Genomic DNA, 27039 nt, shown 5'->3' with positions numbered 1-27039 from the left:
GGCTGCACAGAACATCCGTGGCATGGGGGAAGCAAAAAGAGAATCCGGGGGCGGGCGCAGGGCGGTTTGTGTCAGGGGACTGAGGAAACCCCCAGCCACTCGGGCCTAGGCCCAGGTCTTTGGGGCATGAGATGGGAACACGAGGGCACAGTGGGAGGAAGACATGGGGAATAGCGGCACAACAGGGCCTCGAGAACGCTGGCAGGAGAGGAAGGGGGTCGGGGCTGAGCGAGGACCACGAAAAGCTGAGCTCTCATCTGCAGGACTGGCCCGCCTGGAGCACCCACCCCGCCCGGGGAACCAGCCTGCCTGGAGCACCGATCCCGCCAGGAGCACCCTCCTGCCCCTCCACGCCCCCCGCCTGGAGTACCCGCCCCGCCCGGAGGACCGGCCCCAACTGGAACAGCGCAGCTCCGCCCCGAGCACCCGGTCCCACCTTGAGCACCGTGACGGAGCCCGCGCTGTGCACCTGGAAGTGCGCGGGCGGCTCGGTGCCGGCCGCCTCGTCGGGGCCCTGGTAGCTGAAGCAGGCGTCCGCGATGTCCAGGTGGCCGAGCGGCAGCGCGTCCTGCGGGCTCTTGAAGTAGTAGAGGTAACAGCGGCGCGCGTCGAACACGAACCAGCGGCTGCGGTAGCCGCGCAGCGGGCCCTTGCCCGACAGCTTCTGCAGGTAGCCGCAGAGCCGCGCCGGCCCGCGCGCCGCCCCCGGCCCCAGCCCCTCGCCGCCCGCCTCCCGCGGCTCCGGCCCCGGCCCCTGCATCGCCAGCCAGAGCCTCCGCCGGGCCCGGCCCCGCTCAGCTCCGCCCCACCGCCCGCGGCCCGGCGCCCGGCGCCCCGCCGCCCTCTCCGCCCCCGCCCTGCGCGGCCCGCGGCGCGCAAAGCCGCCTGGGACTTGTATGCCCGCTACGCCCCCGGGAACGCCCGCCCCGCCCGCGACGCCCCCGCCCCGCCCCGCAGCCCCGTCCCCGCCGCGGAAGCCCCGCCCCGACCGAGGAAGCCCCGCCTCCTGCGCCTCGCCGCAGGCCGGTTGGACGTGGGCTCGGAGCCCGGCACCGCCCAGTTTTCTGGCTGTAATAAGACCTTTCCTTTTGGGTGTCGCCACGCAGGTCTGAGCTAGCAGCGCAAACGGCCCCCGCAGCCGGCGGAGCGGGGCCGTGAGGCGCGCCGGGCCGGGGTTCCAGTGACGTCAGCCACGTTTGCTGGGATCCGCATACCCGCCCACGAACCCCTCCTTCCCTGGGTCCCCCGGGAGTACTCCTGCCCCCCCCCCCCGGGAGCCCCTGTACACCCCGGGCCTCCGTGAGCACCTGTGCGCCCCGGGAGTCCCCGCCCCGCAGCCTGCGGCCTGTGCAGATCGGCTGACCAGAGCCGGCAACACGCCAGAGCAGACCTACACGCCCGACTGGGGAACACCGAGGCCACCACTAGGCTTCACAAGGCGGACTGAGGGTGGTGGCCGGGGCAGCAGGGGCACACGCGGCCCTAGGGCCAGGGCAGCAGGGAGGCGACAGGAGCAGAGATCTGGACAAGGGGCAGAGCCCACAAAGTGTGGTGGGAAGGGCCCAGGCAGGGTAGCTCTGCGAGCAAGCACCGCATCTGATGTGTCTCACCAGCATCTGCACATGTTTACAGACACACCAAGACGGGAGGAAAATTTCTAAGATGGGCAGGACACCAAGTTAGATGCCCACCTGGACACAGGTAGGAGAGAGGCTCCTGGGCTCACCCAGCCAGCAGCTACAGGCCCTGCTTAGGGGCCCCACCAGCACCCCTGCTCCAGCCCAGGTCTGACTGCGCGGCCACAGCAAGGCGCCTCTCGCAGTGCCCTTTGGTTCTGAGTGCCGCTGGGCTTGCTGAGAGCTGGGGCCGGACTGGTCTGCTAGCTCTGTTGACCAGAGGTGTGACCTGGCATAGTTAACCCCTCTGAGGTTCATCTGTAATATGGGATGATACAGGCAGCTACTTTATACCAGTGTCCTGTCAGGGTGGGAAATGCATGGAAGTGCTTAGCATGGTACACAGAGGCTGTGACTTTTACCATTCTTGTACGGCTGACACTGATGTCTCCACAGTCAGCAGATCCCAAGGGTGTGGGAGGCACTGTAACAGGATGGGCCGCCTGGGGCATGAGGGAACCAAGTTCATTAGGGCCCTTTGGGCAGGGTGGGTTGTGAGTAATCGGCTCATGTGTGTGCACGTGTGTGTGACCAGGAAATCCCTGGGACAGAATAGAGCTGCAACCGCATCTGTCCAGCTTGGTGGGCAGCTGTATACAGGAGATATACAGAGGGCTACGGGGTGAAGTGGGGTGCAGCCTGTCTCTGTCCTCACCTTTGTCAGTGAGTTGTGCAATATGGGGGTGGCTGTGGCCTTCGGTCCAGGAGGACAGACCTTAGTCTCATGGGGTATCTCATGGAGGAACATATGTGCTAGGCACCGGGAAGTCACCCTTCACAGGCAGAGGGAGCCAGCCCATCCCTGGGCCAGCTAGTAATGACAAGGGAGACCTGCACAGCACTCCCTGGGCTGCTGTCTGTGCTTCTCAGTGGGCAAGCTAGGCCTCAGGCCTCACCCTCCTGTCTGGAGCCTCCACTCTTCCCTGGTCACCATGGCAGAGGAATGGACCTTTGAATGTGCTTCCATGCCCTGCCTTCCTCTTTGGAGGCCAGACCCCACATCATATAAAACACTTTACAACGTCCCACATCCCATAGTCAACATATAAATAATTTTTTGCTCTAAAAATGTTTGATGGGATTTCTATAATTATGATCTTGATGTTATCTGAGTATGAGGAATTCATTTTAACGTATGTTTCTCTACAACTTCTTGGAAATCATCACAGCTATGCAGAAATCCTGGCTGAGCAAGGAAAAGCCGACCTACAAATTATTTGCAAAGGCAATGACATTTTTTATGATTATTATGAAGTTGCCATAATATTATGCTTTGTAGACATTTAATTAAATGCTTATTAATTTTAATTTTGCTCTTTTTTTGGGTTTTGGAGCCAATGTACAGTTGACCCTGGAACAATACAGAGGTTAGGAGCAGGACCCCCATGCAGTTGAAAACCCATGATTAACTTTTGACTCCCCAAAACTGAAGTACTAAACACCTACTGTTGACTGGAAGCCTTAATGTTAACATAAACAGTCCATGAACACATATTTTGTATATTCCATGTATTATATACTGTATTCTTACAATAAATAAGCTAGAGAAAAGAAAATATCAATTATAAGATGAAGAAAATGTACAGTACAGTATTTACTGTACTGTACAGTGTTTATTGAAGAAAATCGCATACGAGTGGACCCGTGCAATTCAAACTGGTATTATTCAAAGGTCAGCTCTATTTTTCTTAGGCCACAGACATTTCATAGGCCACTTGAAAGCTGGCAGGTGCATGTGCTGGGCCTACAGTCTAAGGAATGAACTGTTGAGGCCTCTGCCTGGCTCTGGCCAGGCCCAGAATGTGGCCCTCTGAGGAGGCTGCTCAGTCACATGCCCTGAGACCCCAACCAGGGGAAAAGTGTGAAGGTCTTGATGCCAGTTGTAAGATCTCAGCAGGGTCCCAGAGGGCCCGAGTCTCTCTGCCCATCTGGCCCAGCTGAGTCGAAGTAGCCCACACCTGCCAAGGCTCCAGGGGGCTGTAGGTCCCTCCCGATGGCTCCAGACTCCCCTGCCTGCCTGTCTCTCAGGGCCACACTGGCCGCTGGTTATTTCCTAAGCAAACCCAGCATCGGCCCCCCTTCCCAGGGCCGTGAGCTGAAGGCGGCTGGATGGTGGAGCATCATCTCGTGTCCCAGCACCTCCCATCTTCAGTCTGGACAGCTTTTGTTGCTTATGTAAAATGCTAAACAGATGCAGCTTCAGTCCTCTCCCTTTTCTAACCAGATTCCCCCACAGCTGTCCTGCATGGAAATTCTGGGCTGCCTCTGGTGGCTCCCAATTCCTTGGAACCCTTCTCAAAGGGCTCAGTGACACTTTGCAGTTCCCAAGGTCACTTAGATTAGATGTCAACGTCTGGTGGACAGGCACCACCTTTGCACAGCCTGTGGACCTGCCCTGTGCCCGAGGTGGGTGTGCTTGGGGCCAGAGAGTCGGCCCTGGGAGTCCACATGAGGTCCTGTCCCCTCAAGCCTCTGGGGAATCCAGTGACCAGAAGGAAGTGGCCAACTTGGAGGAAGTGGCTGCTGTATATGAAAAGGGGAAATTTGGGTGGTGAGCTTGCTCCCACCCTGGAGGCCCTGGATCTCCCTGAGCTCAGGAACACCTATGAAGAAATCCCAGCAGCCAAGAGCAAGGAGACTGGATGGACACGCAAGGTGGGCTCCAGGGCAGGGCAGGCTGCACAGCGGGCTCCATGGTGGGGGCGGATGGGCACCCACCCTAGGGGGCCCCTGTTGGTAGGAGGGATTTGCAGCCCCCAGCCAGGGCAGGGCAGGTGACCTGACCTCTTTTCCTGCCCAGAGGTGCCCATAACTTTCCAGCTCTAACATCTCCTTGGAAGTGGTGGGAGAGACAGCTGTCAGGTTTGGATGTAAACTGGGGCTCCTGGTGTTTCTGGGGTTTTCCTCTGCAGTCCACTCGGCCACTGCAGGAGTCCCAGGGCCTGAGAGGTGGGAAAAGGCCCTGGCTCCAGGTTTGACTTGCCTCAGCCCAGTCATGGCTCAGCCACTCCCCAGCCATGTGGCTTTGGGCAAGAGTTTCCTGACAGGTTGGAGATTTAGCAAGATAAGATACAGGATACCCACTCAATTTGAATTTCAGATAAACAATAAGCATTCTTTTTTTTTAAGCATAACTATATCCCAAAACATTATTCCTTGTTTATCGGAGCCAAATTTCTTTGGGCATCTTACTCAGCAGCCCACCCAGGACCTCCCTTTCATCCTCTGTAGAACGGCCGGTCCTCCTGCTGTGTTCAGGGGTGGCTGCCCAGGGGGTAGTCCTAGACATCCTCAAGCGCTCAGGACACAGCCTAGAGCCTTCTAGAAGTGGAGTATTGTTTCTGAGGCTAGGAAAGGATGGCCAGCAGGGATCAGAAGGGCAGAGGGCAGATGTGAGGGGTCCCCAGAGAGGCAGAGGAACCCTCCTCAGCCCTGACCCCCACACGCTTTGCCTACGCCTGGAGCCAGTGAACCAGAGTCCGCACCACTTCGGGACAGCCTCAGATCTTGGGCACATGCACCCCCTCTCCTGGACTGAACAGCCAAAGCCCGAGACCCCTCTGGATGGCCTTCCCAGCGAGTCCCACCGCTCCCCCTCCGGGATGGGGAAGGTCCTCGCAGGCTGCCTGTGGACAGTCCTTCTGAGAGCCACAAGCCACGTGCCATGTCAGCTCTGCCCCTGGCTGTAAGGTCCCTCATCCTTCCTGCTCCCTGGTAACACCATGTATGACAGACCCCAGCCTACCTAGGACACGTGTCTGTCCCACCGCCCCGGGGAGCAGAAAGCTCCAGGTAGGGGAGGTGCAGTTGGCCTTCCGTCTCCACCCCTTCCCAGGCTCCCCCTCCCTCCTCCCACACTGCAGGCTGGGGCTGGAACTCCCTGCACAGAGGGAGGCCTGTGGACCACCATCAAGTCCCAGCCTGGCCTTTCCCTGGGCTTCACCCGAGCCCAGCCAGTGGTGATGGGCCCTCAGTGAGCTGGGATATGGCTCGAGCGTCTTCTCCCTCTGCAGCCTGGCAAGCCCCAGAGGATCTTCTTTGTGGACGAGAAGCGCAAAGCCTGAGGAGGACCTGGCTTCCAGCAGCCACCAGTGGTTTCCCAGCCTGGGCCACATTGGGAATTATTGGGGTGCTCCCAGACCCTCAGACCCGCCACCCTGCCATGGAACCTGGCTCAGAGAACAGGGGAATGCCTGCCCGGAGATGGGTGGGAGGGGACCTTCAAGCTGCAGGCAGCTCCAGGCTGTGTCCCGCTCCCCAGCACCTCTCACACTCCTGGAGGGGGAAATAAAGGCTGAGAGGACCAAGACTGACCGAAGGCAGGGGCCAGACCCCCATGTCCATGACGGACGTTCTGAGCTGGGCTGGTGGCCTAGCCTGCCTCCCACCACTGACCTCAATGGAGCACGTGGAGGCCCTTGCTTGGAAAGGCATTTTCCTAAGTGACATCATGCAACTGCTCCTGGGGCCACACCAGTTCCCTACTCAGGACCTATCAGCAGAAAGGAGGGGAGGCCGAGAGCCACAACTCTCTCCTGCCTCAGGGACGGTGGGGCAGGAGGGAGTCTCAGCAAAGCCCCCACCTGAGGGTCTGGGCTCCCAGAGCCCCAGCCTTCATCCCAGCCTCACCCTGCAAACGCGAGAGACCCTGGTCTGGCCCTGCACAGACTGGCTCAGCTCACATTTGTGGAGGAAATATACCCTCAGCTGCCCCTGGGCTCTGCAGCTTCTCCTGCTGAAAAATGTGGCTCTGTGAGCCCACTTCCCAGGGCGTTATGAGAACTGAAAGGAGGCAGCCAGCCCTGTGCCTACACCCCACAAACATTCATGGGAATTGTTATTGCTGAGGGAAATGGAAACAATTCTACCCTAAAGTCCTTTGTGGGGCTCACATGAAGATTTGGGGCACAGATGTGTGTTCCTCCCATAGGCATGGCATTGAAATAAAAGCTAATGTCTAAAGGAGGAAGGCCGGGCCACCCCGAGATGATGCTCCGATCGGGTTTCAAGGTCCAGAGGGTCATTTCCTGACGCTGGCACACACAGAACACAGGGACCTGACGGTGTTTACTCCCAGAAGTTCACAAACCTTTGGACAGCACACACCAGTGAGGATTCCACATCGAGAGGAGGCAGATGGGGTGGTGCTCTGGGTGCTCAGGACACAGAACCAGAGGCAAGGATGGAGCCCTCGGACCCCCTGTTCACATAGCATCATGCAGGGGGCTGGAGGGAGGAGGGGAATGGGGGAGCAACCGGCTGTGGGTCCTGCAGGGAGATTGCATAGCTCATTAAAACCTGTCCTCTTGTTTTTTCCACTTTGCCCTGGGTGACCAGGGGCCCGGCCAGCACTTGGACAAGTCCAAACCTGCCCATTAGGCTTCTGATGAGGAGAGGACCAAGGGGTAGGGGACTTAGGGGACAGAGGGAGGGCCTGGTGAGGGGCCACAGGTCCTAGGCCGGACTGCAGGAGCTGGGCAGGGCCCTGCTCCTCACATCCCCTTCCCTGGTTAAGGATTTTTTGCTGAAAGGGCCGAGGAAATGTCCGTTGGTGTCACCTTGAGGCCACCACTCCTGTCCTGGGGAGCTCAGAGGTCATGCTTATACAGACAGCCAAGCTGGATGGACGCACTGCACCCTACAGCCTTGGTGCTGTCCTCAGATCCGGATGTGGAAAGTGCTGGAAATACAGAGGGAAAGAGGGTGAGAGGGCTGGGCTGGGTGGGTGAGGGCTCCTCAGCAAAAGGTCACCCAGGAGGACACAGAGGACACAGATCTTTCCACCCAAGGAGCAGCTGCCCCACATAACCATGGGGCCCAGGCCTCACCCCAGCCCTGCAGGGCACAGAGAATTTCCCACCACCCACTGTAGGGAGCTGACCTGGACTGTGACCCCCTGCCCCAGCAGGCCCCTGGGGGCACCTGAGGAAGTCGGGAGCCTTGGCAATCATGTCCTCAAAGTCGGCAAAGCCCAGCTTGCCGTCGCCGTCCAGGTCTGCCTCCTCGATGACCTTGTTGCACACGAGCACCACCTCGTCCTTGTCCAGCTCGGCCTTGGTGAGCCGTGCCAGCGTCAGCTCCAGGTCCTCCTTGCAGATGAAGTTGTCTGTGTTGAAGTCTGCGGGTGCAGGCAGAGACACTCAGGGAGGGTACCTGCACACTCTGGGGACACTGACAGGGATGGGGGGATGCCCACAGTACAGAGTAACACCACACTCCACAGGCCAACTCCCGTGGCCCCCACAGAACCCCAATGTCTGCAGGTGTGACCCAAGACCCTCTAGAAGTCCAAACCTTGGCTTCCTGGGAATTTCAGGCCCTCCTGGCCTCGCCCCACAGTGGGCCATGTATTTCCTCCAGAGCTGAGGAAGCAGCCCAGGGAGGTCAGGTGACTGAATCAGGGCCAGAGGGCTGCTCAGAGAGGAGCCAGGGCCCTGGCAGGACCCACCTCCTCTAAATCTCAGCACGCAGGGTCAGGACCCTCAGCAGCAGCAGGCCGTGGGGCAGGGACCAGGTTTGAGTCTGCCTGGCAAGTGACACCATCGCTGCCCCACAGACAGCAGAATGGTTTGGACGAGCACATGGGCCGGACACGAACCCTCACTCCCTTCTGACCATGTGCTTGACCTGATGCCCAGAGGTTCTGCCTGGGTTGCTCCTCCCGCTTACCTGTCAGCAAACTCCACTCACCCTTCAATGCAAACGTCCTTTCTTGGGGGGTTTTGTGGACATGCGGGCTGCCACTGCTGAGGCCCCTGCCCACGGGTCACACCCTGACACTGTGGGAGCCACGGGGAGATACCTGCTGACGCAGACACCATGCTCCATGGCATTTAATTTTCAACATAAGCTTAATTAGCAGGTGCAGAGTCCCTGCTGTCCAGGGAAACGAGGAAACGAGGTCTGGAAGGGACAGGTGACCTGAGGTTGCACCCCGGGTCTGGGCTGACCCCTACACTGCCACCTCCCTGCAGGCCTGCGACTGCCGGGCGCAGGCACAAGGCGGGGTTCCTCTCTGCCCTCCTGTGGCCCCTGGAATGCTCTCTGCAGAGATCTGCTGGCTGACTGGAGGGTGGTACTTCTGCGCCCATGTCATCCGAGGCCCAGGCCCAGGAGGGGTGCTCCTCGCCAGAGGCCAAGCCCCAATTCTCCCAGAACCAACCCCCAGGTCCCAGCTGTCTCCCTCTCCACCCCCGAGCCCAGCGCAGCCAGGTGCCTCTCTGTCCCCTCACCTGTTCCTGCCTGCCCACCCGGGGGCCGCGCTGGCTGTCTGTGGGCCCGAGACCAGAGGGCTGGCAGGTGGAATCGAGGAGCTTCTCACAGAACCGCGGGCAGTTTGTGGAGGGCAGGCAAGGCGGCGTTGCCCTTCTGGCGTGCGAACAGTGAGGGTGCACAGGTGCCCTAGACCCGTGCTCCCTAGCGACCACCTCCACAACGGAAGCCGCCTGCCTTAGGGCCCGCTCTTGACCGAAAGAGCTGGGCCAGGAGGCTTATGCGCGGCTCCTCTGGCCCAGGCCGGGTCCCAGCGCCTCCCTGGGCCCCCACGGCCGCTGTGAGGTCGTGACTCCCGGCCTCCTGAGCCCGAGGTGAGCCCTGCAGGCGTGCTGGGTCCCCGCGCTGCTGGAGGACCGGGCGCCTCGTCTGTGCTGGCGCCCTCTGGTGGCCGGTGGGGGCGCGGCGCTGAGGCCGCCGGGCTGGGCAGAGGCCGCCCCACTGGATGGGCTGCGGCCGGCCCGGCCTCCTTTCCAGCCCCTGGCCTGGCTAATCCAGCCCACCTCCAGGATGCTGAGATCTTTCCAGAACACAGAGCTGCCCTGCCCCGCCTGCAACCTGCAGTGCCCCCCGCCAGGTCCAATCTCCTTGGCTGGCTACTCGCCGGCCCTCCAGGCTCCCCATTACGCCCCCGTCCCCGCATCCCCTCACCCTCCGGCTCCCGGACCCTCGGGCTGCTCCCCGTGCACGTTTGCTGCCTCGCTCCTTTGACCCCGCCGCACAACCCCTCCGGCGCCCCTCCTGCGGGGCCGCCCCGCTGGCGCGCTCAGAACCGCCCCGGGCCCCCTTACCGTAGATCTTGAAGGCGTAGTTTGCCTTGAGCTCTCGCGGCGCCGACTCGCAGAGCACGGAAAACATGTCCACGAAGTCGTTGAAGGTGAGGTTCCCCTCGCCGTCCTCAGAAAACGACTCCACGATCCTTTCCTTGAAGGGATTCTCCTGCGGGAACAGCCAGGTGTGCAGCGCACAGCCCGGCCGCGGAGGCTCCCGGCGTCAGGTGCAGACACCGTGAGCAGCCAGGGGGGTGCCGGCGCTCGGCCATCCCTCGAGGGGCCCGCAGCCCCGGGCAGCGGCGCTCACCGGCTCTGGGGCCCCTGCTGCCGCCCCACCCGGAGGCCTCACCTACCCGGAGCTCCGGCATCTGGACGATGAGGCTCATGGGCACGTGCACGATGGGGCTCTTCCTGTAGTCCATGGGGACAAGGTTGGGGGCCAGCTCGTAGAACCGTGCGTGCAGCCTGCGGGGCGGGGAGGAGCTCTGCAGCAGATGGCCCTGCCCTCCCTGCCAGCAGGCTGCTAGGCCAGGGGCCCCGGGGAGGCCATCCACTCTGCACACGGGATGGCGATTGTGAGGCCACCCTGGCCAGACCCGTGCTGACCGCAAGACCACGTCCCTGCCCTGTCCCTGCGGTACTGTAGCGGCTGCCACCTCCTCCTCCTCCACCACCTCCACCGCGTTCTCCACCATCATCGCCTCCACCAACTGCCACCACAGCCCATTCCGCCCCCAGGGGCCTGCAACCAGATCCTTTAATTTTTTTCTGCTTGGCGCTTCTAAGGGTCTTCTGTGAATGTCACATCCCCTCATTCAGTTCTCCCCATGATTGTACAGAAAGATGCACCGTGACCCCAGTTTACAATTCAGCAAACTGAGGCTTGAAGAGCTTAAGAGCAATTTGTCTAGGACCACAAGCTAGAAGCATCAGGAGCATAGCTGGAATGAGACTAGAATCTCAGCACAGGAACTCTTACATGCTCTTCCCCGCACTGTACCTGAAACAGTTGGCAGGCCGTTCACTGGCCTGCATCCACCCAGGTCCCGGGGTTTGGGTCTCTTGAAGAGCTCCCAGCTGCCCTCTCATCCTTGGGGAGCTGAATGGCCCACCCACAACCTCTCCCGCTGGGAGCCGTGGGGACCAAGCCCGTTGCCTGGAGGCCTTCTTTATTGAGGGGACCCCACTTCCCTCCCCTCATCCCCTTCTCAGCAACCTGGTGCTCTGGAGGCCTGGACCACAAGCCCCTATGTGCTGCGTGGACCATCAAGGGGTGAGGCATCCTGACACTGTGTCAGATGGAAGCCCCTCTCCTGTCATTTGGTCTTCTTCTGCCCCGTGTCCCCTTCCTATGTCCCTGACATCCAGAGAATAGCACCCGACTCCAACCCCCAGACAGGTACAAATTGGGCTCAGTTGAAGTTGTCCATGAAGTGCTGCCAGATAGGGGGACAAGGGTAAGGGGTGCTGACTGGCAGCCGCAGCAGGTAGCCTGCCCCAGGTAAGGCCAAGGGTGTGAGGATTGGACCAAGGTGTGACCCCACACCTCCTGGCCCTGCCTGCCCAGCTACCTGCAAAGCCAGATCAACCCTGGCCTCTTCTAAGTGGCCTGGCCCAGGTACATACCCCTGGACCATCTCAGCAGACTGTTCGGCTCAGCCCCCTGATGCCCCATCAGGATCCACCCAGTCCTTGTCACCCTGCTGCCAGCCCTCTGCAGCCAAGCAGGTAGCTGCTGCCCAGCTCAGGCGGATACCTCAGCCACGGTTCAGCGAGTGTTCATCTCTGCTAGGCTTTGGGTTAACTCTGTTAGGTAACTTCACTCAATTGAATCCCCAAACCACTCTAAGAGAGTAGATAATAGTCTCTCCATTCTTCAGGAAGGAACCTTTGCTCAGAGAGGTGCCTGTCCCAGCTCATAGAGCCAATGAGCAGGGGGGTGGGGTGGGGGAGGCAGGCAGGCCCTCTGAATTCCACCATTTGGCTCCTTCCTGCAAGTCAGGCCAGGTCATGTGTCAGCACCTGTCTCAGAGCATGTGCATGGCAAACAAAAGGCAAAATGCCATCAGCCCACTTTCCCAGCCACACATTCCTGCAAAAGGGCCTGATTTCACTAGGAAGCTCCATGGCTTGGACACACAGAGCTGGAGGGAGAAAACCCCAAACCCCATCCTTTGGGTGCGAGGGTTCAGCAGATACCAGTGACAGGATGGAACTGGGGCTCTCCACAAGGTGGCATTCGAGGACTTTCTTTGCTCTTACTTTCTGCTGATGGAAAAGGTACCACTTTTACACTGTCCCAAAACATGGAACCAGGACTTGATCACACTTTATGGGTCTGTTTTTATGTGCTTTTGACAGATCCGTTGAGTTTCCAGTGGTTCATTTTCCACTTGATTTGGCTCTTGACATGTTGGATGTGTGTTGGGGGTTTCTGGGGGCTGCCACACACCTCCCAACTTCAGAGGGGTGACTACAGCGGGAGCTGGGTCAGGCCGTGGTTGTAGACCACTGATGACCCACGGTGAATAAATCTCCCTATCAGTAAAATGGGGGCTGTCCTCCCAACCTCACACTTGTGTGGATTAACTAGGATGGCATTTGTGAAACCACCTGACCCCCACCCCCTGGTGGCTATCAGTGCCAATCCCGCCAGGGGCTACCTGCAAGGTGGGGGCTGTGAGTCCTGGCAGGCTCAGGAGGTGCCTTCTGGGGTGGGAAAGCCGACCTTTGCCCTGGGGCACAGATCTGTTCTGACTCCATGACTAAAATGGCATCGGAATTTTTTTAAGGAAACCTCAAGGGAAATTTGGAAGGCGGAATCACTCCAAAAATTGTCAAAGACCATCCCTGTTACCCCTCCTCCCAGTGAAGGGCTCTAATGGCTCAAGATTTACATGTAGTCCTATTGTGAGATCCAGGATCACAAGTAACACCTGGGCTATTGGACTGTGCCAGAGCATGGGGCCAAAGGGGGAAGGCCTGCCATTCTGCTTAGAAAGTGAGGGAGAGGCCAGCTGCCAGACCCAGTAGGGAGCACCCACAATGCGACAACACAACGGCATCTACACGTGCAGATGCACAGATCTTATAAAATAACATTGGAAAGGTAAGTCTGAAGCATTTGAGAGAGTAACACATCAGGACCAAATGGGATTAATTCCAGGAATGCAAGGTTGGATCAACATTTGAAAATGTGTGACTGCAAATCCTATTAAGAAAAAAAAATATTTTGACCATCCTGATAGCTGCATTTATGACTGGATGGCTGTACGGACCCAGGAAAACACGTGAGCACATACATCACATGTTAGCACCGATGGATCCTGCGGAGGGCATTAGGAGGGGTGATAAGACGGAGCCCCCCGTTCACTGACTCCCTCACCTACTTTTGGATCATTTGAGTTTTTAGAGTATTTATTAATAAAAATAAAAAAGTATTTGTAAAGTATGTATTGATTTTTCTCAGTAAAAAACTTAAAATCCTTAGCAAAACAGAAACAAAAGGATACTCTCTACCTCAAATCAATGCCCAACATCATACTTCAATGATAAAATACTAGAGACAGTCCCATAAAAGTGGGGTGCCGACTATCACCATCATTATGTAGCGTTACCCCGTGAGTGCTAGTCAGTGCAATTAGTTGGGAAAATAAAATGGAATATTTAAATATTGGAAAACAAATTACTTTTTGCTGGAAAACCAAAAAGAATCAGTTAAAACTCTCTGAATGAGAAACATCTTGGTAGCTCTCCCACACAATAGTTTTTCTGCACCTCAGCATTAACCTATTAAAAAATAAGGTACAAAGAAAAGCTAATTCACAATACAAAAAAACACCCAAATACCCCCCAAGCAATTAAATATAAAATAAATATGAAATGCATACAAAGAAAACCATGAAATTTTGCCAAAAGATATAAAACATTTAGGTAGTTCAATAACCAACTTATATTCCTGACCGGAAAAGCTTAATACTGTAATGATAATATGCTCTTCATTTTCCTGCAAAACAAATAGAATCCTAATAGAGATCTGCAAAGGACTGAGAACCTGTCAGCCTGACTCACAAGTTTGTTTGGAAGGATAAATGCAGAAGAACTGGGGGGGGAAACCCTGAAAAATGAGCAGCTGGAAAACACCGGCCCATCAGATGTTACACCACAGTTTAGAGTTATAATAAGTAAACGTGTGCAATAGACTCTGGCATAGATGAGGCAGACCAGGAGAAGAGGCAGACGGAATATAAATAAGAATTAGTGGAAAGTCGCAGACTGGCTGATGGTCCACATTTATGTCTCGCTTTCACATAATAATTAAAATGATAATTTCAAATATAGCTGCTGACACTTATAAGTTCAAACACTACAGGGAAAGCCTGGATTCCCTGATCACGCTGGGCCTGTGTGCCCCAAGGCAATCTAGGCGGGCTCAGGAGCAGTTATTTTTGCAGGTCTCAGCCCTAAAGGGTTCCCACAGACTGGGTGGCTTCATTTATTAATTTATATACAGCGCATGTTGGACCCTGAAGGCAGCTGAGCTTGAGACGCTTGGGATGGTCGGTGAATGATCTGGGGGTCAGAGGACAGAAAGGATACACGAGCCGGTGTGACTGAGGAAGGAGGGAGATGGGCACTTGCTCACACACAGCCTGGGGTGGTGGTTCAGCCCCTCTGGAGGGCAATGAGCAGTGCAGGTCAAAAGCCTTAAAAATGGCTAGACCTTGGTCCTCCTGTAGTTCATAGGCACGGCTGTATGTTCATGCTTTCCCGTGATGTGTGCCTCCCTCAAACCTTGTGGACGCTGGCACATTGCCTAACTTGAAAAAAAAAGTTGCACTGATGATTGTAATAGCAAAATGTTGAAAACCTAAGTGCAAACTACATGGATTAAGGAGGAGGTGAGATCATCTTTTCTCTTACATTTTTACCTAAGGAAAAGCAGTTTTGAGCAAATTACAAAACAACATGATGCAGATTCTTGATAAACACACACGAAAGAAAAGTACTGGCATGATATATACCAAAGGTTAATAGTACTTCTGGGTGATAGCATTTTAGGTTATGTTTTGCCCTCTCTTGACTGGCTTTATTTTCTAAATTTTCTGCCCTCATCATGTATCACATGTGGAATAAAAAATTGGAAGTAATTAAAATAGATTATACAGAGTTTTTAAAAGGCTGAGAAAATAAATCGGCCAATACCTTGGGGGACTAGCAGGGAGGGCCTCTCTCTGCCCTGAGGGACCAGGACCCGTGTCCCACTGACGGTTCTGGGCACCTCCTCCTGACTCCTCGCCACCTGCTCTGTCACTTATAACTTATTTTTATTTACTTATTGTAAAACTTTTCATATTTACTTATTGTAACTTTACGGTTTAACAGCCTAAGTGGGGGTGCTGGAGTCAGAGAGCTAAGTTCCTGATGGGTAGGAGGCGCCCTGGGGCTCAGCATCAGGGTGGAAGGGATCCCCCCGGGCCAAGAAGGGAGTGGGGCTGTGGTTACCCGACTCCCACCAGAACCTGCCCTTGAGTTTCCTCAGCGCCACGTGCCAGCAATCGGTCTGCAGCTCCCTCGGAGAACCTTCCAACTGGGGGAGGGGGCTGCAGGGAGGGTCCTGGTCTGGGCCTGGCCCTGCGGCCGAGCTGCTGTGCATCACTGGGCAGTTCCCTACTCCTGGCTAGCTCTGGGCTGCAGGCCTCATTGCCCACTTGGACCGGAGATGTGATCAGTGGAGCAGGCTCCCCTGGCAGGAGTGGTCAGCTGGACTGGCCTTTGCTGAGGCCCAAGGGAAGTCTGGAGAAGAGTGAACAGCTGCACCTGGCTGGCTATCAAACCACGCCGGGGCTCTTCCAGGACCACACACTCTGGTCTCCTCACCCTTCCTGAGGGTGGGCAGGTAGGAAACCACTGCAAGCAGCCCTGGGTGGCACTGAATGACAGTCACCCCAGCCCTCTCAGCCGCAGGGCTCGGAGGAGATGGCATTCCTCGGAAAGGAACACTGTTATCCCCATGCTGCAGAAACGGCATCTGAGACACGGCAGGTGCTACGTGGCGGGGACCACATCCCAGGGCTCCTGCTACCTCTGGGCCCTGGGTTGCGCTACAGAGGCTGGGGTGCTGACGGGGGCCAGGGCTGTGGGCAGCCAGAAACCCCACCGTCCTCCCACCTCCTGGGGCTCATTTGCCAAGAGATCAGGGACACCCCTGAAGGCCTATCCTGTTGAGTCCAGCCTGGCCTTTGAGATACCCTTTTCCCCACAGGCAACCATGCTTCTGTCAGTATGACCACTGGAGGGAGGGACAGATGAGGCAGGCCTGTGCCCTTGACCCTGCACTCCTGGCCTGGAAGCCCCCCGACTGGCCAACCCTTGTCCTTTACTCACACACTGTTCAAGTGCTTGCTGGTGGCTAAGAGGTGCCATGTCCAATGCAGGTGCAGGGAGCCTGGGTTCTGCTTGCCTGCCTGTAAGTCGGGGGGCTGGGCACCTGAGCCATGGGCCCACAGAGCCCTCCAAAAGGCTGTAAGAGTGGCTATATGACTGCTGGGGCAGTGGGGAGTTGGGGGGCTGTCAAAGTAGATGACTTGGGTTGGGCTTTGAAGGCTGTATAGGAGTGTGGTGGGTGAGAGAGGGCAGCCCAGGCAGCAGGGCTGGCCAGTGCAAAGACCTGGACAAGCTTCTGTTGCCAGAATAGAAATCGCTGTGGGCCTCAGAAGACATGCAGCCTGGGCTCGGTGCCCACACAGGAGGGAGGCTGGGATGGCAGGAGCTCCCAGCCACAGAGGGTGAACACGGGGAATTACATGACATGAGGACTGTGCCAAGAACTCTGAAAGGTAAGAGATGCCACAGAAAGCTGGATGCTGGCTGTGTCACCACAGCTCTAGGAATACCCCATCCGAATGCACACCCACCCCACACATCCCTCAAACTACAGCCAAAGTCCCATTTTCAAACACCAGCCCTGGTATCCCTGCCTCTGGGAACTGCTGTGTGGGCAAGTATGGTTACCCCATTTCATAGGGGGTTCTAAGGCTCAAAGTGCACCCCTCAGCTACAGAGCAGGTGTCAGAGTAGGGCCCAGGCCCACTGATGCCAAAGCCTGGGGGCTTCGCCCCTCATCCTGCCTGTCTGAACTGGGCTATCCCAGCCCACCCAGGGGACAGGTTGGCAGAGCAGCCTGGGTAGAGAGGAAAGGCCAAAGGATACTGCCTGTCCCTACAGAGCGGCCAGGACAGTGACAAACCACAGCTCTCTTGGGAAGCTGTGACAGGCCATCAGCCTCCAGGGAAAGCCATCCGAGGCCCTGCTGGCTTTTACCCGTTACCTGATAGCCCAGCATGGGGCCAGGTTTCCTGGCATTCTGAGTATGCTCACTGTCTGGTCCTGGGGCTCCGAGGCTGCCAAGCCCCTCCATGTCTCTCTGCTAGGCCCACCTCCCCAAACTCCAAAGAAAGGGGTTATCCTGGAAAGCAGAGACCCCTGCAGGACAGCTCAGGGGTAATGGGGCATTGAAGACCATGGCCCTGACCTTTGGACCTGCCAGCATGGGAAGGGCATCTGAGCTGGATGCCAAGGGACCCCTAGTCTTACACACAGGGATCCCCAGTCTGGCAGGCCCCAGGACACCATGAAATAGCAAGGGGCCCAGGATCAGAGCCACAGCTCTGCCTCGGGCTGTGTGACTCTGGCCCAGTTGCTGAGCCCTATCTGTAAAGTAGGGGAAAAAGGGCTCTCCTGATTCAAGGACACAGTAGCGACATGAAAATCGGCCTGAAACCACCCACCAGAGCTGCACAGAGAGTCAATTCCTACAGAAGGATGCGGCCTGGGAGGGGTGGGAAATGCTGAGCCCACACCTGCACTGGCTCTTCCCTGCTCCGGAGTGCAGCCCGCCCACGGGGGTCCCTGCCCCATCCCAGCTCCAAAGGCGGGAGCCACACTTACTTGAGGATGTCCTTCTTATTGAAGAAAGTGCAGTCCTGTGGAGGGAAACACAGTCAGGGTCTCGCTCTCCTTCCCGCTCAGAGCCCCCCGGGCGCAGCCCTGCCTAGGGCAGAGGAGTCACTACTCAGCCCTGTTCCTGCACTGGCGACAGCAGTCCTGGCGGCCTCCCCAGGATCTCCACTGCCCAGGCAGCTCGGCACCCGGGGTGGGAGGCGGAGGCACCCTGGGGGCACATGGAGAGTCACGGGCGATGTCGTTCATTGCAGGGGCTAGTGGACACCAGGGAAAGTGGCTGGGTGCAGGCTCAGGAGTGAGTGTGGATAAGGCTGCCCCTGAGAGGGGGGCCTGGGGGTTGGAGGCATCAGCAGCCGCCTGAAGCCCACCAGGCAGCTGGACCAGTGGCAGCGGAGGGCAGGGGTGTGGGAAAGAAAGAGGCACCAGAGAGGATGTGGGCAGGGACGAACCGGTGGCATCCAGACAGAGGCAGGAGCATTACTCACGGTGGGGGCAGCACTCGAGGCCTGAGGTGGCACAGATTATAAACTCATCTTGGGGGCCCTGCCTTAGGGTGATACCCCCCTCCCACAGCCCCGTCTGCCGGGTGACTGCAGCCACGATGCCAGGCCTTAGTGGGAAGTGTGGAGGTGCGAAGGACCAGCCCTGGTGAAATGCCCAGCTATCCCCTGCTCTCTGGTGGCTCTGCTTATGCCAAGGCTGTAGCCTGAGGGCAGAGGGTGCCTCCGGCCCTGCAGAGCCAGAGCCCGTGGGTGGTATGCCAACCAGACCTGGCTCTGTGGCCCAGGCTTGCAGGCGGTGAGCCTGCGTGGGCTGGGGTCCCTGGACTGCACATCGAGGGACCAAAGATTGGGCCTCCAGGATGCACACAACCATGACTTCCATGCCATGCCTGCAGGAGCGCTGAGGAGGGGTCCGGTGGGAATTTCCAGGCCCCAGTTAACTTCACCAGCCTGTTTCCCGGAGTTAGACTAAGGACCCCTGTGCTGCCCTGCCTGTCCTGGAACATAAGGGGCCCAGGTTTTGTTTTGGCAGTAGCCCCTGTGGAGGAGCCAGGAGAGGCTCAGGCGGGGAGGCAGTGCTGCCCCACCTGGCATGGACAAGCTCTCTGTGGCAGGCTGGGGATGTGGGCTTTACTGCTCAGCAGACCTCAGAAACCTGGGGCGGGCAGTGAAAGCAGGCCTTCCACCAGACCTCCCTCGGCTCCAGGGCTGATGCCACCGCCTGAAGGTGCCCAGCAAGGAGGACCAGGGCTCTCCCAGTTGGCCTGCTGGGGGGTGTCAGCATACCTGGGAACAGGAGTGGTCCTGGCTTCTGCTGTCTTTTCCCCATCCTCTCCTTCCCCTGGGCCCTGGGCTGCAAAGGACGCACCTGGTTCTGACTCAATGGTCACACTCTCCCTTGCCATACTACTTACACCTGTCTACATTGGTGATCCTCCAGGTGCAGTCCCTAGACCAGTGGCATCAGCATCATCTGGGGACTGAGTAGAAATTCGGGTTCCCAGGCCTCACTCCAGACCTAAATCTGGGGATGGGGCCCAGGAATCTGCCTTTTCAAAAAGCTCAACCTGTGAGGGTGGTGGTCACTGAAGAGTGAGGGCCTCTGCTCTTGAGCAGAATCATCTGGGGAGCTGTTTAAACATATGTGCCCCCTCCCACCACCACCAACAGATCCTAGCTTTCTCCAAAGGGAATCCCTGGGGGCAGATGCAGGCATCAGCAGTTTTCGAAGTCACTCAGGCGATTGCCATGTGCAGCCTGAGCCGAGAACCACACCACAACCAGTCGTGGTTACAGGGTTTGTCCAGGGGGTCCAATGTTTGCTCCCCATTGCTAGCCTATGGGGCAGGTGCTATTTCCCATTTTATATGTGGGAAACAGTTTCAATAAAGATGAACAGCTCACCCTTACTGCACATGCAGCTGGGAGGGCGGGGCTGGAACTCAGGCCTCTGTGCTTCCTGCCCACAACTCACCGATGGGGACAGAGCTGTTGTCCACCCATCGTGCACCAACCATGGCCTGCTTCTGCTGTGTGTCCTTTTGCTGGCACACAGCAAGTGTTCAATCCAGGCTGGTGGGACAAGTGGTCAGAGTTCTGCGTACAGCCACCACAGCACTTATGTTACCATCTGCCTGGCTGCACAGTATTTCACTGACTGTTGGCTCTGTTTAATCTAACCTTTCTCTTCCCTGGGAACATTTAGCAACAGCTGTTTCTAGGTTCTCAGTGTTACAAAGAAGCTGCCAAGTGCCGGCTCACAGCCTCATGTTTCTTCTGTGGACTTTACTGCCCTGGGAGTTGCCGGGAAGGTAGCTCACAGGGGGTGACGGCAGGTGCCTGAGAGCTCTCAGGGCTCCGAGGAACCTCGCTGGCCGAGGCGAAGGTTAGCAGGCAGATTCCTCTCACCTTGCTCTGGGCCCTTGGGGACATCATCCCCTTTCCTGAGCCTCGGCCTCTGCAGCTATAAAGCGGGGGTCCTGCCTCTCCGAACGGGACAGTGAGGAGCAAACGAGGCAAGGTGCTGGAGGCCTATCGGCACGGCTAACAGGGTTCTTTGCCCCTTTTGTGCACCGCCCCTTCCACTACCCCAAGTCCCTTCAGAGCCTGCAGCTCCGTGTCTGCCCCACGGAAGTCTCCAGATGAAAGTCCTGCCTCCTCCACACACTCAGCTGCCTGGGGAGCCACAGACATAGGCCTGCAGGAATTCTGCCCTGTGCTCCACTGAGAATGAATGTCCTGGCTTGGCATGGCCCTGGCAATTCATGGGGTGGGTCTCCAGGTCCAGGCTCAGGCTGGCGGTGGCGGCGGGCGCGGGGAGTGAGGGGGAAGGGGGCCCAGCCCAGAAGAGGTGGGCTCTGGCAACAGCGAGAGGGTAGCTGGGCTCTTACAGAAGCTCAGGGTCACGCCAGCTCAGCTTGCATCCCACCCCAAGCCTATATCCCCCCCATCACCCCTACAAGTGCCTCCCCCTTCTCCCACTTGTCCAATCCTTCCCATTCTCCAAGCTCAACTCAAAGGCGGCTGCACCCAGGCAGCCTCCCATCTCACACACCTGGTCTGCCTGTGCCAGGGTCACGGATTGAACCACAGCCATGCCGGCTGGAGGGACGCTCCACCCAGCTGCCCGCACAGGCCCAGCCCTGCCCAGCTGACCATCAGGTGACTCAGCTGACCTGCACAGGAGCCCTGGGACAAGCACAGTCTCATTTCAGAGGTGGGGACACAGGCCAGAGGGGACAGAGGCTAAGACCTGTAACATCAGTGGCCCAGCCACACTTGGACCCAGGGCTCTAGACCCCTTGGGCCTTTCTCCTCAGAGCCATGCCCTGACCATCGTTTGTTCTCCATTCATTGGACACCAGTGCCTCTCTGTGCCTGGGCAGGGGACACCCACACAGGAAGGGGAGGAGGGAATAGAGTGATGGCAGGAGCACGTGGGTGGCTGCAGGGGCAGACAGGAGAGGGTGCCAGGGGGCAGTCAGACCTTCAGCTGGCAGGAGACGGAGGAGGCCTGGCCCGGGGGTGCTAGCTGGGGAGGTGGCACAAATCCCAGGTGAGACACAGGCCTTGTTCATAACTGACAGTGTGGGCTGTGAGAGGACGGGTTGGTGGCTGGGGAGGGGTGGGCAGTGTGGGGAGCAGCAGTGGGTTCTGGGGAGGCAGTGAGCCCTGCTTTGGAGTTGGAGGGGTCTGGGGCTGGATTAGGAAGGTAGAAAAGCTGGCTAGGAAGAAATCTGAACTTTGGGAATCCCTGGCACCTGGGGAAGGGGGCCTGAAACAATGGGGATCCCTTGGGGCAGGGTGGCTGTAACTCAGGGTCCCGCCCAGCTGGCCTGGGATAGTAGGGAGGCAGAGTGCGGGAGAGGTGGGGCTCTCAGGTTTCACGCTGCAGGGTTTAGCCCCAGCTGCCAGAGGACCAGACCTCATGCCGGGACTGGCTCCAAGTAGCCAACACCAGGCCCTGTCTGTGTGGAAACCCAGCTCCCCAGCCCATAGGCTCCTTTTCTCTCAGGAGTGGTCTCTGTCTGCCGGTGCCACCTCCAGACCTTTACCCAAGCTGTATCCTGCATATGAAGTGCATCCTCCCGGGCCCTGGGGGGCAAAATGCTCCAAGCCTCCATGGGTCTGCTTGCGGTGGGCAGTGGTCTGCTCAAGTGCCATGTTATTTCTGACCCTTCCAGCAAAGAAAAGCCTGCCCCCCTGCCCTAGGGTGCTCTCCACGGCCTGCCTCTCACATGGGCCACACTCTGCAGACACCCAGTGCCCAGAGGACAAAGAGCACACACATGCCCCAGAAGGAGCAAGCCTCGGATTCACAGTGCAAATTCCCGGGTAAGTCCTGAGGGGGCAGGGCTCGGAAGGGCTCCTCAGCCTCCCCTTCCTCTCCTGGAAACTGGCTAATGACCCCCAGCCAATGACCCTGGGAAAGGCCAGAGCACTGGCTGCAGTGGCTGGGACCCCAGTGCTCTGGGAATGATCGGCTTTCAAGAGGGCTGAGGAGTGTGTGAGCAGGCTTCCAGGAGAAGGGCCCTTTACTTTGCCCTGCCCACATCAGAGGACCCACGTCAGAGGCCAAAATTAAGCTTCCTGCAGGCACAGGTGCTATGGAGACCCTGCTGGTGTGTCCCAGCCCCTGCCTGGGGGAGGCAGGAAAGGCTTCAGGGTGGGGCCTTGAAGGGTGGGGGAGAGCATCTGGAGGGGAGAGGCACCCCCGAGTGTGGACAAAGGGAAGGAGGAGAGAGACTTGTGTGCCAAGGGACCTGTGTATGAGTACAGGGCAGGGAGGGCCCTGGAAGGCTGGCCAGGGCTCTGGGCAAGTCAGCGGGTCAGACTTCATCCTGCGACCACGGGAAGATTTTCGCCTGGGTGGGAGAGCACTGGAGTCCCTGATCTGGACAGCTCCCTGGCTCCGGGAGACAAGGGACCTCGATAGGTCTAAGGGGGTGGCTCGTGAGGGCCCGAGGGAGCTTGGAGAGGTGGCCATGTAGGATTGGTGGCCGTTTTGCCTTCTTGCTCTAATAATCTCCAGGAGACCCCAAGGATAAGGAAGACACTCGGACTTAAACCCAGATTCGGGGGCTGGTGCACCTCATCCCAGTATAGGTGGGACCCCAGCTCATGTCTGCGTTAGGGGACTCACTGCCCCGGGCTGCTTCAGGGAACCGGGAATTGGGGGAGGTCCTGTCCATCTCCAGGCCAGGGCGGGCTCCGGGATGCGAGGCTGGAGCAGAGACCTGCGGCCGAGGGCAGAAAGGCTGAGCGGGGGAGCGGGACACGCCTGGGGGGTCCTCTACGGGAAAGCGGCCCCGTTCCCTCTGGGGAACTGAGGCTCGCAGAAGTCCGCGGCCAAGGTCACGCTTGGAGCTTGAGGCAGAGGCAGGGCTGAACCGGCGGGCGCCCCGGCCAGGGGATGGAGTGGTGGGGGCACCGCGGCCGTGGCTCACCTGGTAGTTGTCCAGCTGCTCCTCAGTGAAAATGGTCTGCTTGTTCCCCATGGCGGCTGTGCCGCCTCCCGCTGGCCGCCGCCTCCCGCTGTCTGCGCCCTACCCGGATGCCCGCAGCCCAGCTCGAGGCGTCCACTGGCCGGACCCGCCCCGCCCATCCCCGCCCAAGGCTCCGCCCACAAACCCTACAAATCCCTGCCCCGTCCCAGGCCCCGCCCACACCAGTCACAGGCCCCGCCCCCTCTCGTGGTCCCGCCCCCCGGTTGGGCAGGGATCGCAGCCCTGGGGAGGTCAGGACTTTACTCCCTAAAATGGGCGGTTTGTTTCTTAAACCACTTGTGAGCAGATGACAATCGAGATCTGGTCAGTGCGTCGGGGCGGCCCGAACGTGGGCGTCTAACCCGTCTCCAGGTGGCGCGGACGCTGCCGGCCCCCAAGCGCTCCTTGAGAATCAGCGCCCGGGCTCAAGGTTGTGGTTCCTACGCGAGCGGGGCCGAGCTTGGCGGGTGATCCCTGGTGTTTTCACATTTTCCTTTTCCATCTGAGATTGCTGGTTTGGGTTTTCCAACATTTTACCACCTTCCGGCGAGAAGAGTAGCCGTCAGCTGAGTAGCGAGCCATCCAGTTGAAAGCTCAGGCCATCAGAGGTATGGCCGTTGCTATGAGACAGGCAGAAAGCAGTTCGGAAGCCCAGGGGATTCCTCACCAGCCTACAGATGCTGCGTCATCACCTCTCATCACACACCGGACACGTGTGATGGGGGCCTCGGCAGCGAAGAAGGCACTCGGAGTGTGTGATCGGAGGTGCAGGGCAGGTGCGGTTTTAGAGCAGGGGACAGGCCTCTCTGACCCTCTCTCCATCTGTGCTCCCCCTTCTGTGTTGGAGCTGGGGAACGAGAAGCCCTGTGCAAACCCAGGCTCACCAGTACGAGTGCTCCTTTCTCCCCGCGCCTTAGGCTTTGCATTGCCCGTGAACAGGCCAGAACCCCGTGTGTTCAGACCCTGTGCTGGCACCTTCTTCTGCAATCGCTCACAGACTGCTCCTTTGTACACCAGGTCCCAGTAGAAAAGCAAGGACCTCTCCAAAGAGGGCTGTTTTCAGTTCTGGGGCGTTCCTTCTCTCACAGGAGGTAAACAGAAGCAATCAAGCTGACTAGAAAATTCCCTCAACGAAGGCTTTTGGATCGCTATTGTCATTGCTCTAAGTAATAGCCTCTCTTGAAGGATCACAACAAAGCTGTGAGGAGGGGCAACGGGTACAGGTCCCGTGTTACAGACTAGAGACCTGGGCTCTACCGACGACCTGCCCAGTGCCACCCAGCTGGGAAGGGGCAGAGTGTGGCTCTAACCTCATTTTCTGATCCCAAACCCTGCATTTCCACTGGGCCCAGATATTGGGTGTGGTCTCCGAGGAAGGCAGTGTGTGGCCGCAGGGCACGTGGACAGGGGAGAAGAAGCACTGACTGTGTACTAGGTGCCCGGGTTGCCCCAGATGCTTTACTTGCACCAAATAGGACTATTCCAGGAATGCCTCTTAGGTCTGTGGAGTGTGGCATGATTATCCCGTTTCACAGATGGGGAAGTAGTCCCAGAGAAAGTGACTTGCTCAAGGTCATGGGTGGTGAGGGTGGATTTAAATCTGGGCCCCAACTGTCTTGATTACACTAAGACAGGGGAGCATGCGGTTACTGCTGTTTTAAGGCCAAGTCCTGGGCCGTTGCGGTCTTGTAAACGATGTAACAGGAGAGGTGGCACCATTAGTTGCCGTTAAAGTGCTCATTAAATGTCAACTTTTTTTTTACTTATGACTCATACCATAAAGTCTATTTTAAAATTTGAAAGGAAAACAAGGATAAATACTGTGTAATTCTCAAGGAGTAAACTTGATAGGAGGTCTGAGTAAACACAAGACAACATAAATCTCTTTCCTTCTTTCCACATCCCTCCCTCCTTGACTAGCTGCTGTTGGGGATGAAATGTCATTGATCTTCAGGTTGTTCTAAGACTTTGAATCTGAGAGGATCTTGCTGGCAGAGATGGAGCACCTTGGACCCATGGCCTGGGCAGGAATATTTAAAGCAGACCTGCCTTCTGGCAGACGCAGTCTTGGGAGTCATTTGCCGGTCCTCCACTCACATCCTTTGCTACCCCACCGCAGTTCCCGTTGGCTCCAGGGGCCCCGTGGGCATGTCCTCGCACTGTCTTGGCTCCTCTGGTTCTATCCTGAGGCAGTTCAGACCCTGCACCTCTCCGGGTCCCATCTTCGCTCATGCTGGTCACCTTGGCCTGTCCCCTGGCACAGCTGCTGCTTGTATTCTGAGAAGTAACGAGGCCACCTCAATCTCACACACACACTTTGCACACCCTTATTTAAGCTGACCCATAGTCTGGCACTGAGCCGACCTTAAGTCTTTTGGCCTACGCGGCTGGGAGACTGGAGTCAGTTTTTATTGAGAGAGGGAAGACTAGATGAGGGAGCATGTTCCCTGCTTGTCTTTGTTCATCTTTAGAAAGAAGTTACAGCAAAGCATGGGAGGTATTTAAAAAAATTTTTTATTTTTAATTATTAATTTTTAAATAAAGGTATCATGATATACAATCTTATGAAGTTTTCACATGAGCAACATTGTGGTTTCAACATCCACCCATATTATCAAGTCCCCCACCCCCACCCCATTGCAGTCACTGTCCATCAGTGTAGTAAGATGCTATAGAGCCATCACTTGTCTTCGGCATGAGAGGATTTTAAATGTTGATTTTTTTTCCTGAACATTAAATTATAAACCCCAAGATACTAAAAGTCTTCATCATGATTATTTGTGAGGGTTGTGTGGTGGTCCACTCAATTCATTTAACCTATATTACATGAGCATTTCCTCTCTTAATCATGTAGACTGCTTTACTTTTATAGATAATCCTATAATCAGTATCTTTGTGCTGATGGCTTTGCCTTTCTGAATTTTTTCAAGGAATTAATTCTGAGGAATGGATTTACTAGGTCAAAGAGTAAGAACACAATAGCTCTTGAGAAATGTTGCTAAACTGTTTTCCAGAAGGACTGTATGCAATTTACAGGGCCAGCCAAAACTTAAGGGTGTGGCAATTCCACTGTAACTTAGATAGTACAGGACAGTCACATTTTATTAACACTTTTTAATAAAAGGGATAAAAAAATTTTTTTGCATGCACTTGATACTGTTAAGATTTTGGACACTTTTTTTTTTTGAGAGGGCATCTCTCATATTTATTGATCAAATGGTTGTTAACAACAATAAAATTCTGTATAGGGGACTCAATGCACAGTCATTAATCAACCCCAAGCCTGTATCTCAACAGTCTAAGATTTTGGACATTTTAAGTTTCTTCATTTGTGTTTCATTGGCTGTGAACTGATGGTTTGGGTCCTTTGCCCACTTACTTATTAAAGTACTAATATTCAGGAAAATAAACTAGGGAAACTACTAAAATAGATGTTTTCTGTTTGCAAAAAATAAAAAGAGGCATTTGGAACGTGAACTACATCTTATTTTGCTGATTTATTAATTTAAAAGTTGCCATCTTGATTAAGGAATTTCCTTAGAAGGACACACACCTGGATAGTGCTGTGCCACAATAAGGGCACACTTTCTAGATCTTTCTCTGAAGTCGCAAAGCTTCCCACCATCTGGTCCGCTCACACCTGCTGACGGTGTCTCTGGGCACTAACGGTAAAGTGAGGCAACAAAGGGGCTCATGTAGAGGGAAGTGACCTCCGTGTTTGGGGAGGGGCAGGTCCCAGCTGGGGAGAGGGCGCTGTCTCCCCGACTTCCCTCAGGCTGCTTGGGAGGCAGGGGGCACTAGTCGTGGGAGTTGGGCTGGGAAATCTCTGAGGCACCCTTCAGTCCCAAGAGCCTGAGCTTCTGGG

The 27039-nt window shown here is 56.8% G+C and overlaps 2 protein-coding genes, 2 long non-coding RNA genes and 1 pseudogene across 18 annotated transcripts in view; 3 read left to right on the top strand and 2 right to left on the bottom strand.

The window, feature by feature from the left end:
- TBC1D2B (TBC1 domain family member 2B) overlaps nt 1–1092 on the bottom strand; it is a 54495-nt gene extending 53403 nt beyond the window's left edge. For 4 of the 5 annotated variants that reach the window (XM_073227274.1, XM_073227275.1, XM_073227277.1 and 1 more), the window contains exon 1: nt 437–1092. In XM_073227274.1, the coding sequence (XP_073083375.1) occupies nt 437–760 (324 nt within the window). In that variant the 5' untranslated portion in view covers nt 761–1092. The remainder of the gene's footprint in view (nt 1–436) is intronic. The other variant, XM_017660823.3, reaches the window with a different exon arrangement.
- On the top strand, nt 532–3454 carry LOC118971568 (uncharacterized). Its single transcript, XR_005060075.2, has 2 exons — nt 532–670; nt 1107–3454. It is a non-coding gene; the product is annotated as an uncharacterized lncRNA (long non-coding RNA).
- Nucleotides 3293–23293, bottom strand: CIB2 (calcium and integrin binding family member 2). 11 transcript variants are annotated; one of them, XR_005060068.2, is made up of 7 exons: nt 23136–23290; nt 17672–17706; nt 10075–10186; nt 9740–9887; nt 7558–7794; nt 6766–7356; nt 3293–4199 (listed from the first exon to the last, which is right to left on the bottom strand). XR_005060068.2 is itself a non-coding variant. In XM_037013595.2 (7 exons), the coding sequence occupies exons 1-6, from the start codon at nt 23184–23186 to the stop codon at nt 7632–7634; spliced, it is 645 nt and encodes a 214-aa protein (XP_036869490.2). In that variant the 5' UTR covers nt 23187–23290; the 3' UTR covers nt 6725–7356; nt 7599–7631. The 11 variants fall into 11 exon arrangements, 4 of the variants coding, with proteins under 4 accessions (XP_036869490.2, XP_036869489.2, XP_036869488.2 ...); XR_005060069.2 differs by lacking the exon at nt 3293–4199 and adding an exon at nt 4812–5951; XR_005060070.2 differs by lacking the exon at nt 3293–4199 and adding an exon at nt 8909–9044 and having other exon boundaries at nt 6725–7356; nt 23136–23291.
- Nucleotides 14449–14548, top strand: LOC118971572 (small nucleolar RNA U13; annotated as a pseudogene).
- LOC118971567 (uncharacterized) lies at nt 20717–25952 on the top strand. The gene is made up of 3 exons (XR_005060072.2): nt 20717–21244; nt 21873–22023; nt 25095–25952. It is a non-coding gene; the product is annotated as an uncharacterized lncRNA (long non-coding RNA).
- Nucleotides 25953–27039: the final 1087 nt, after the last annotated feature.

This window comes from Manis javanica, chromosome 18 (genome assembly GCF_040802235.1).
Source record: "Manis javanica isolate MJ-LG chromosome 18, MJ_LKY, whole genome shotgun sequence".
Lineage (NCBI taxonomy): Eukaryota > Metazoa > Chordata > Mammalia > Pholidota > Manidae > Manis > Manis javanica.
The sequence above is the reverse complement of the archived record's forward strand: the minus strand, read 5'-3'. Positions and strand labels throughout refer to the sequence as shown.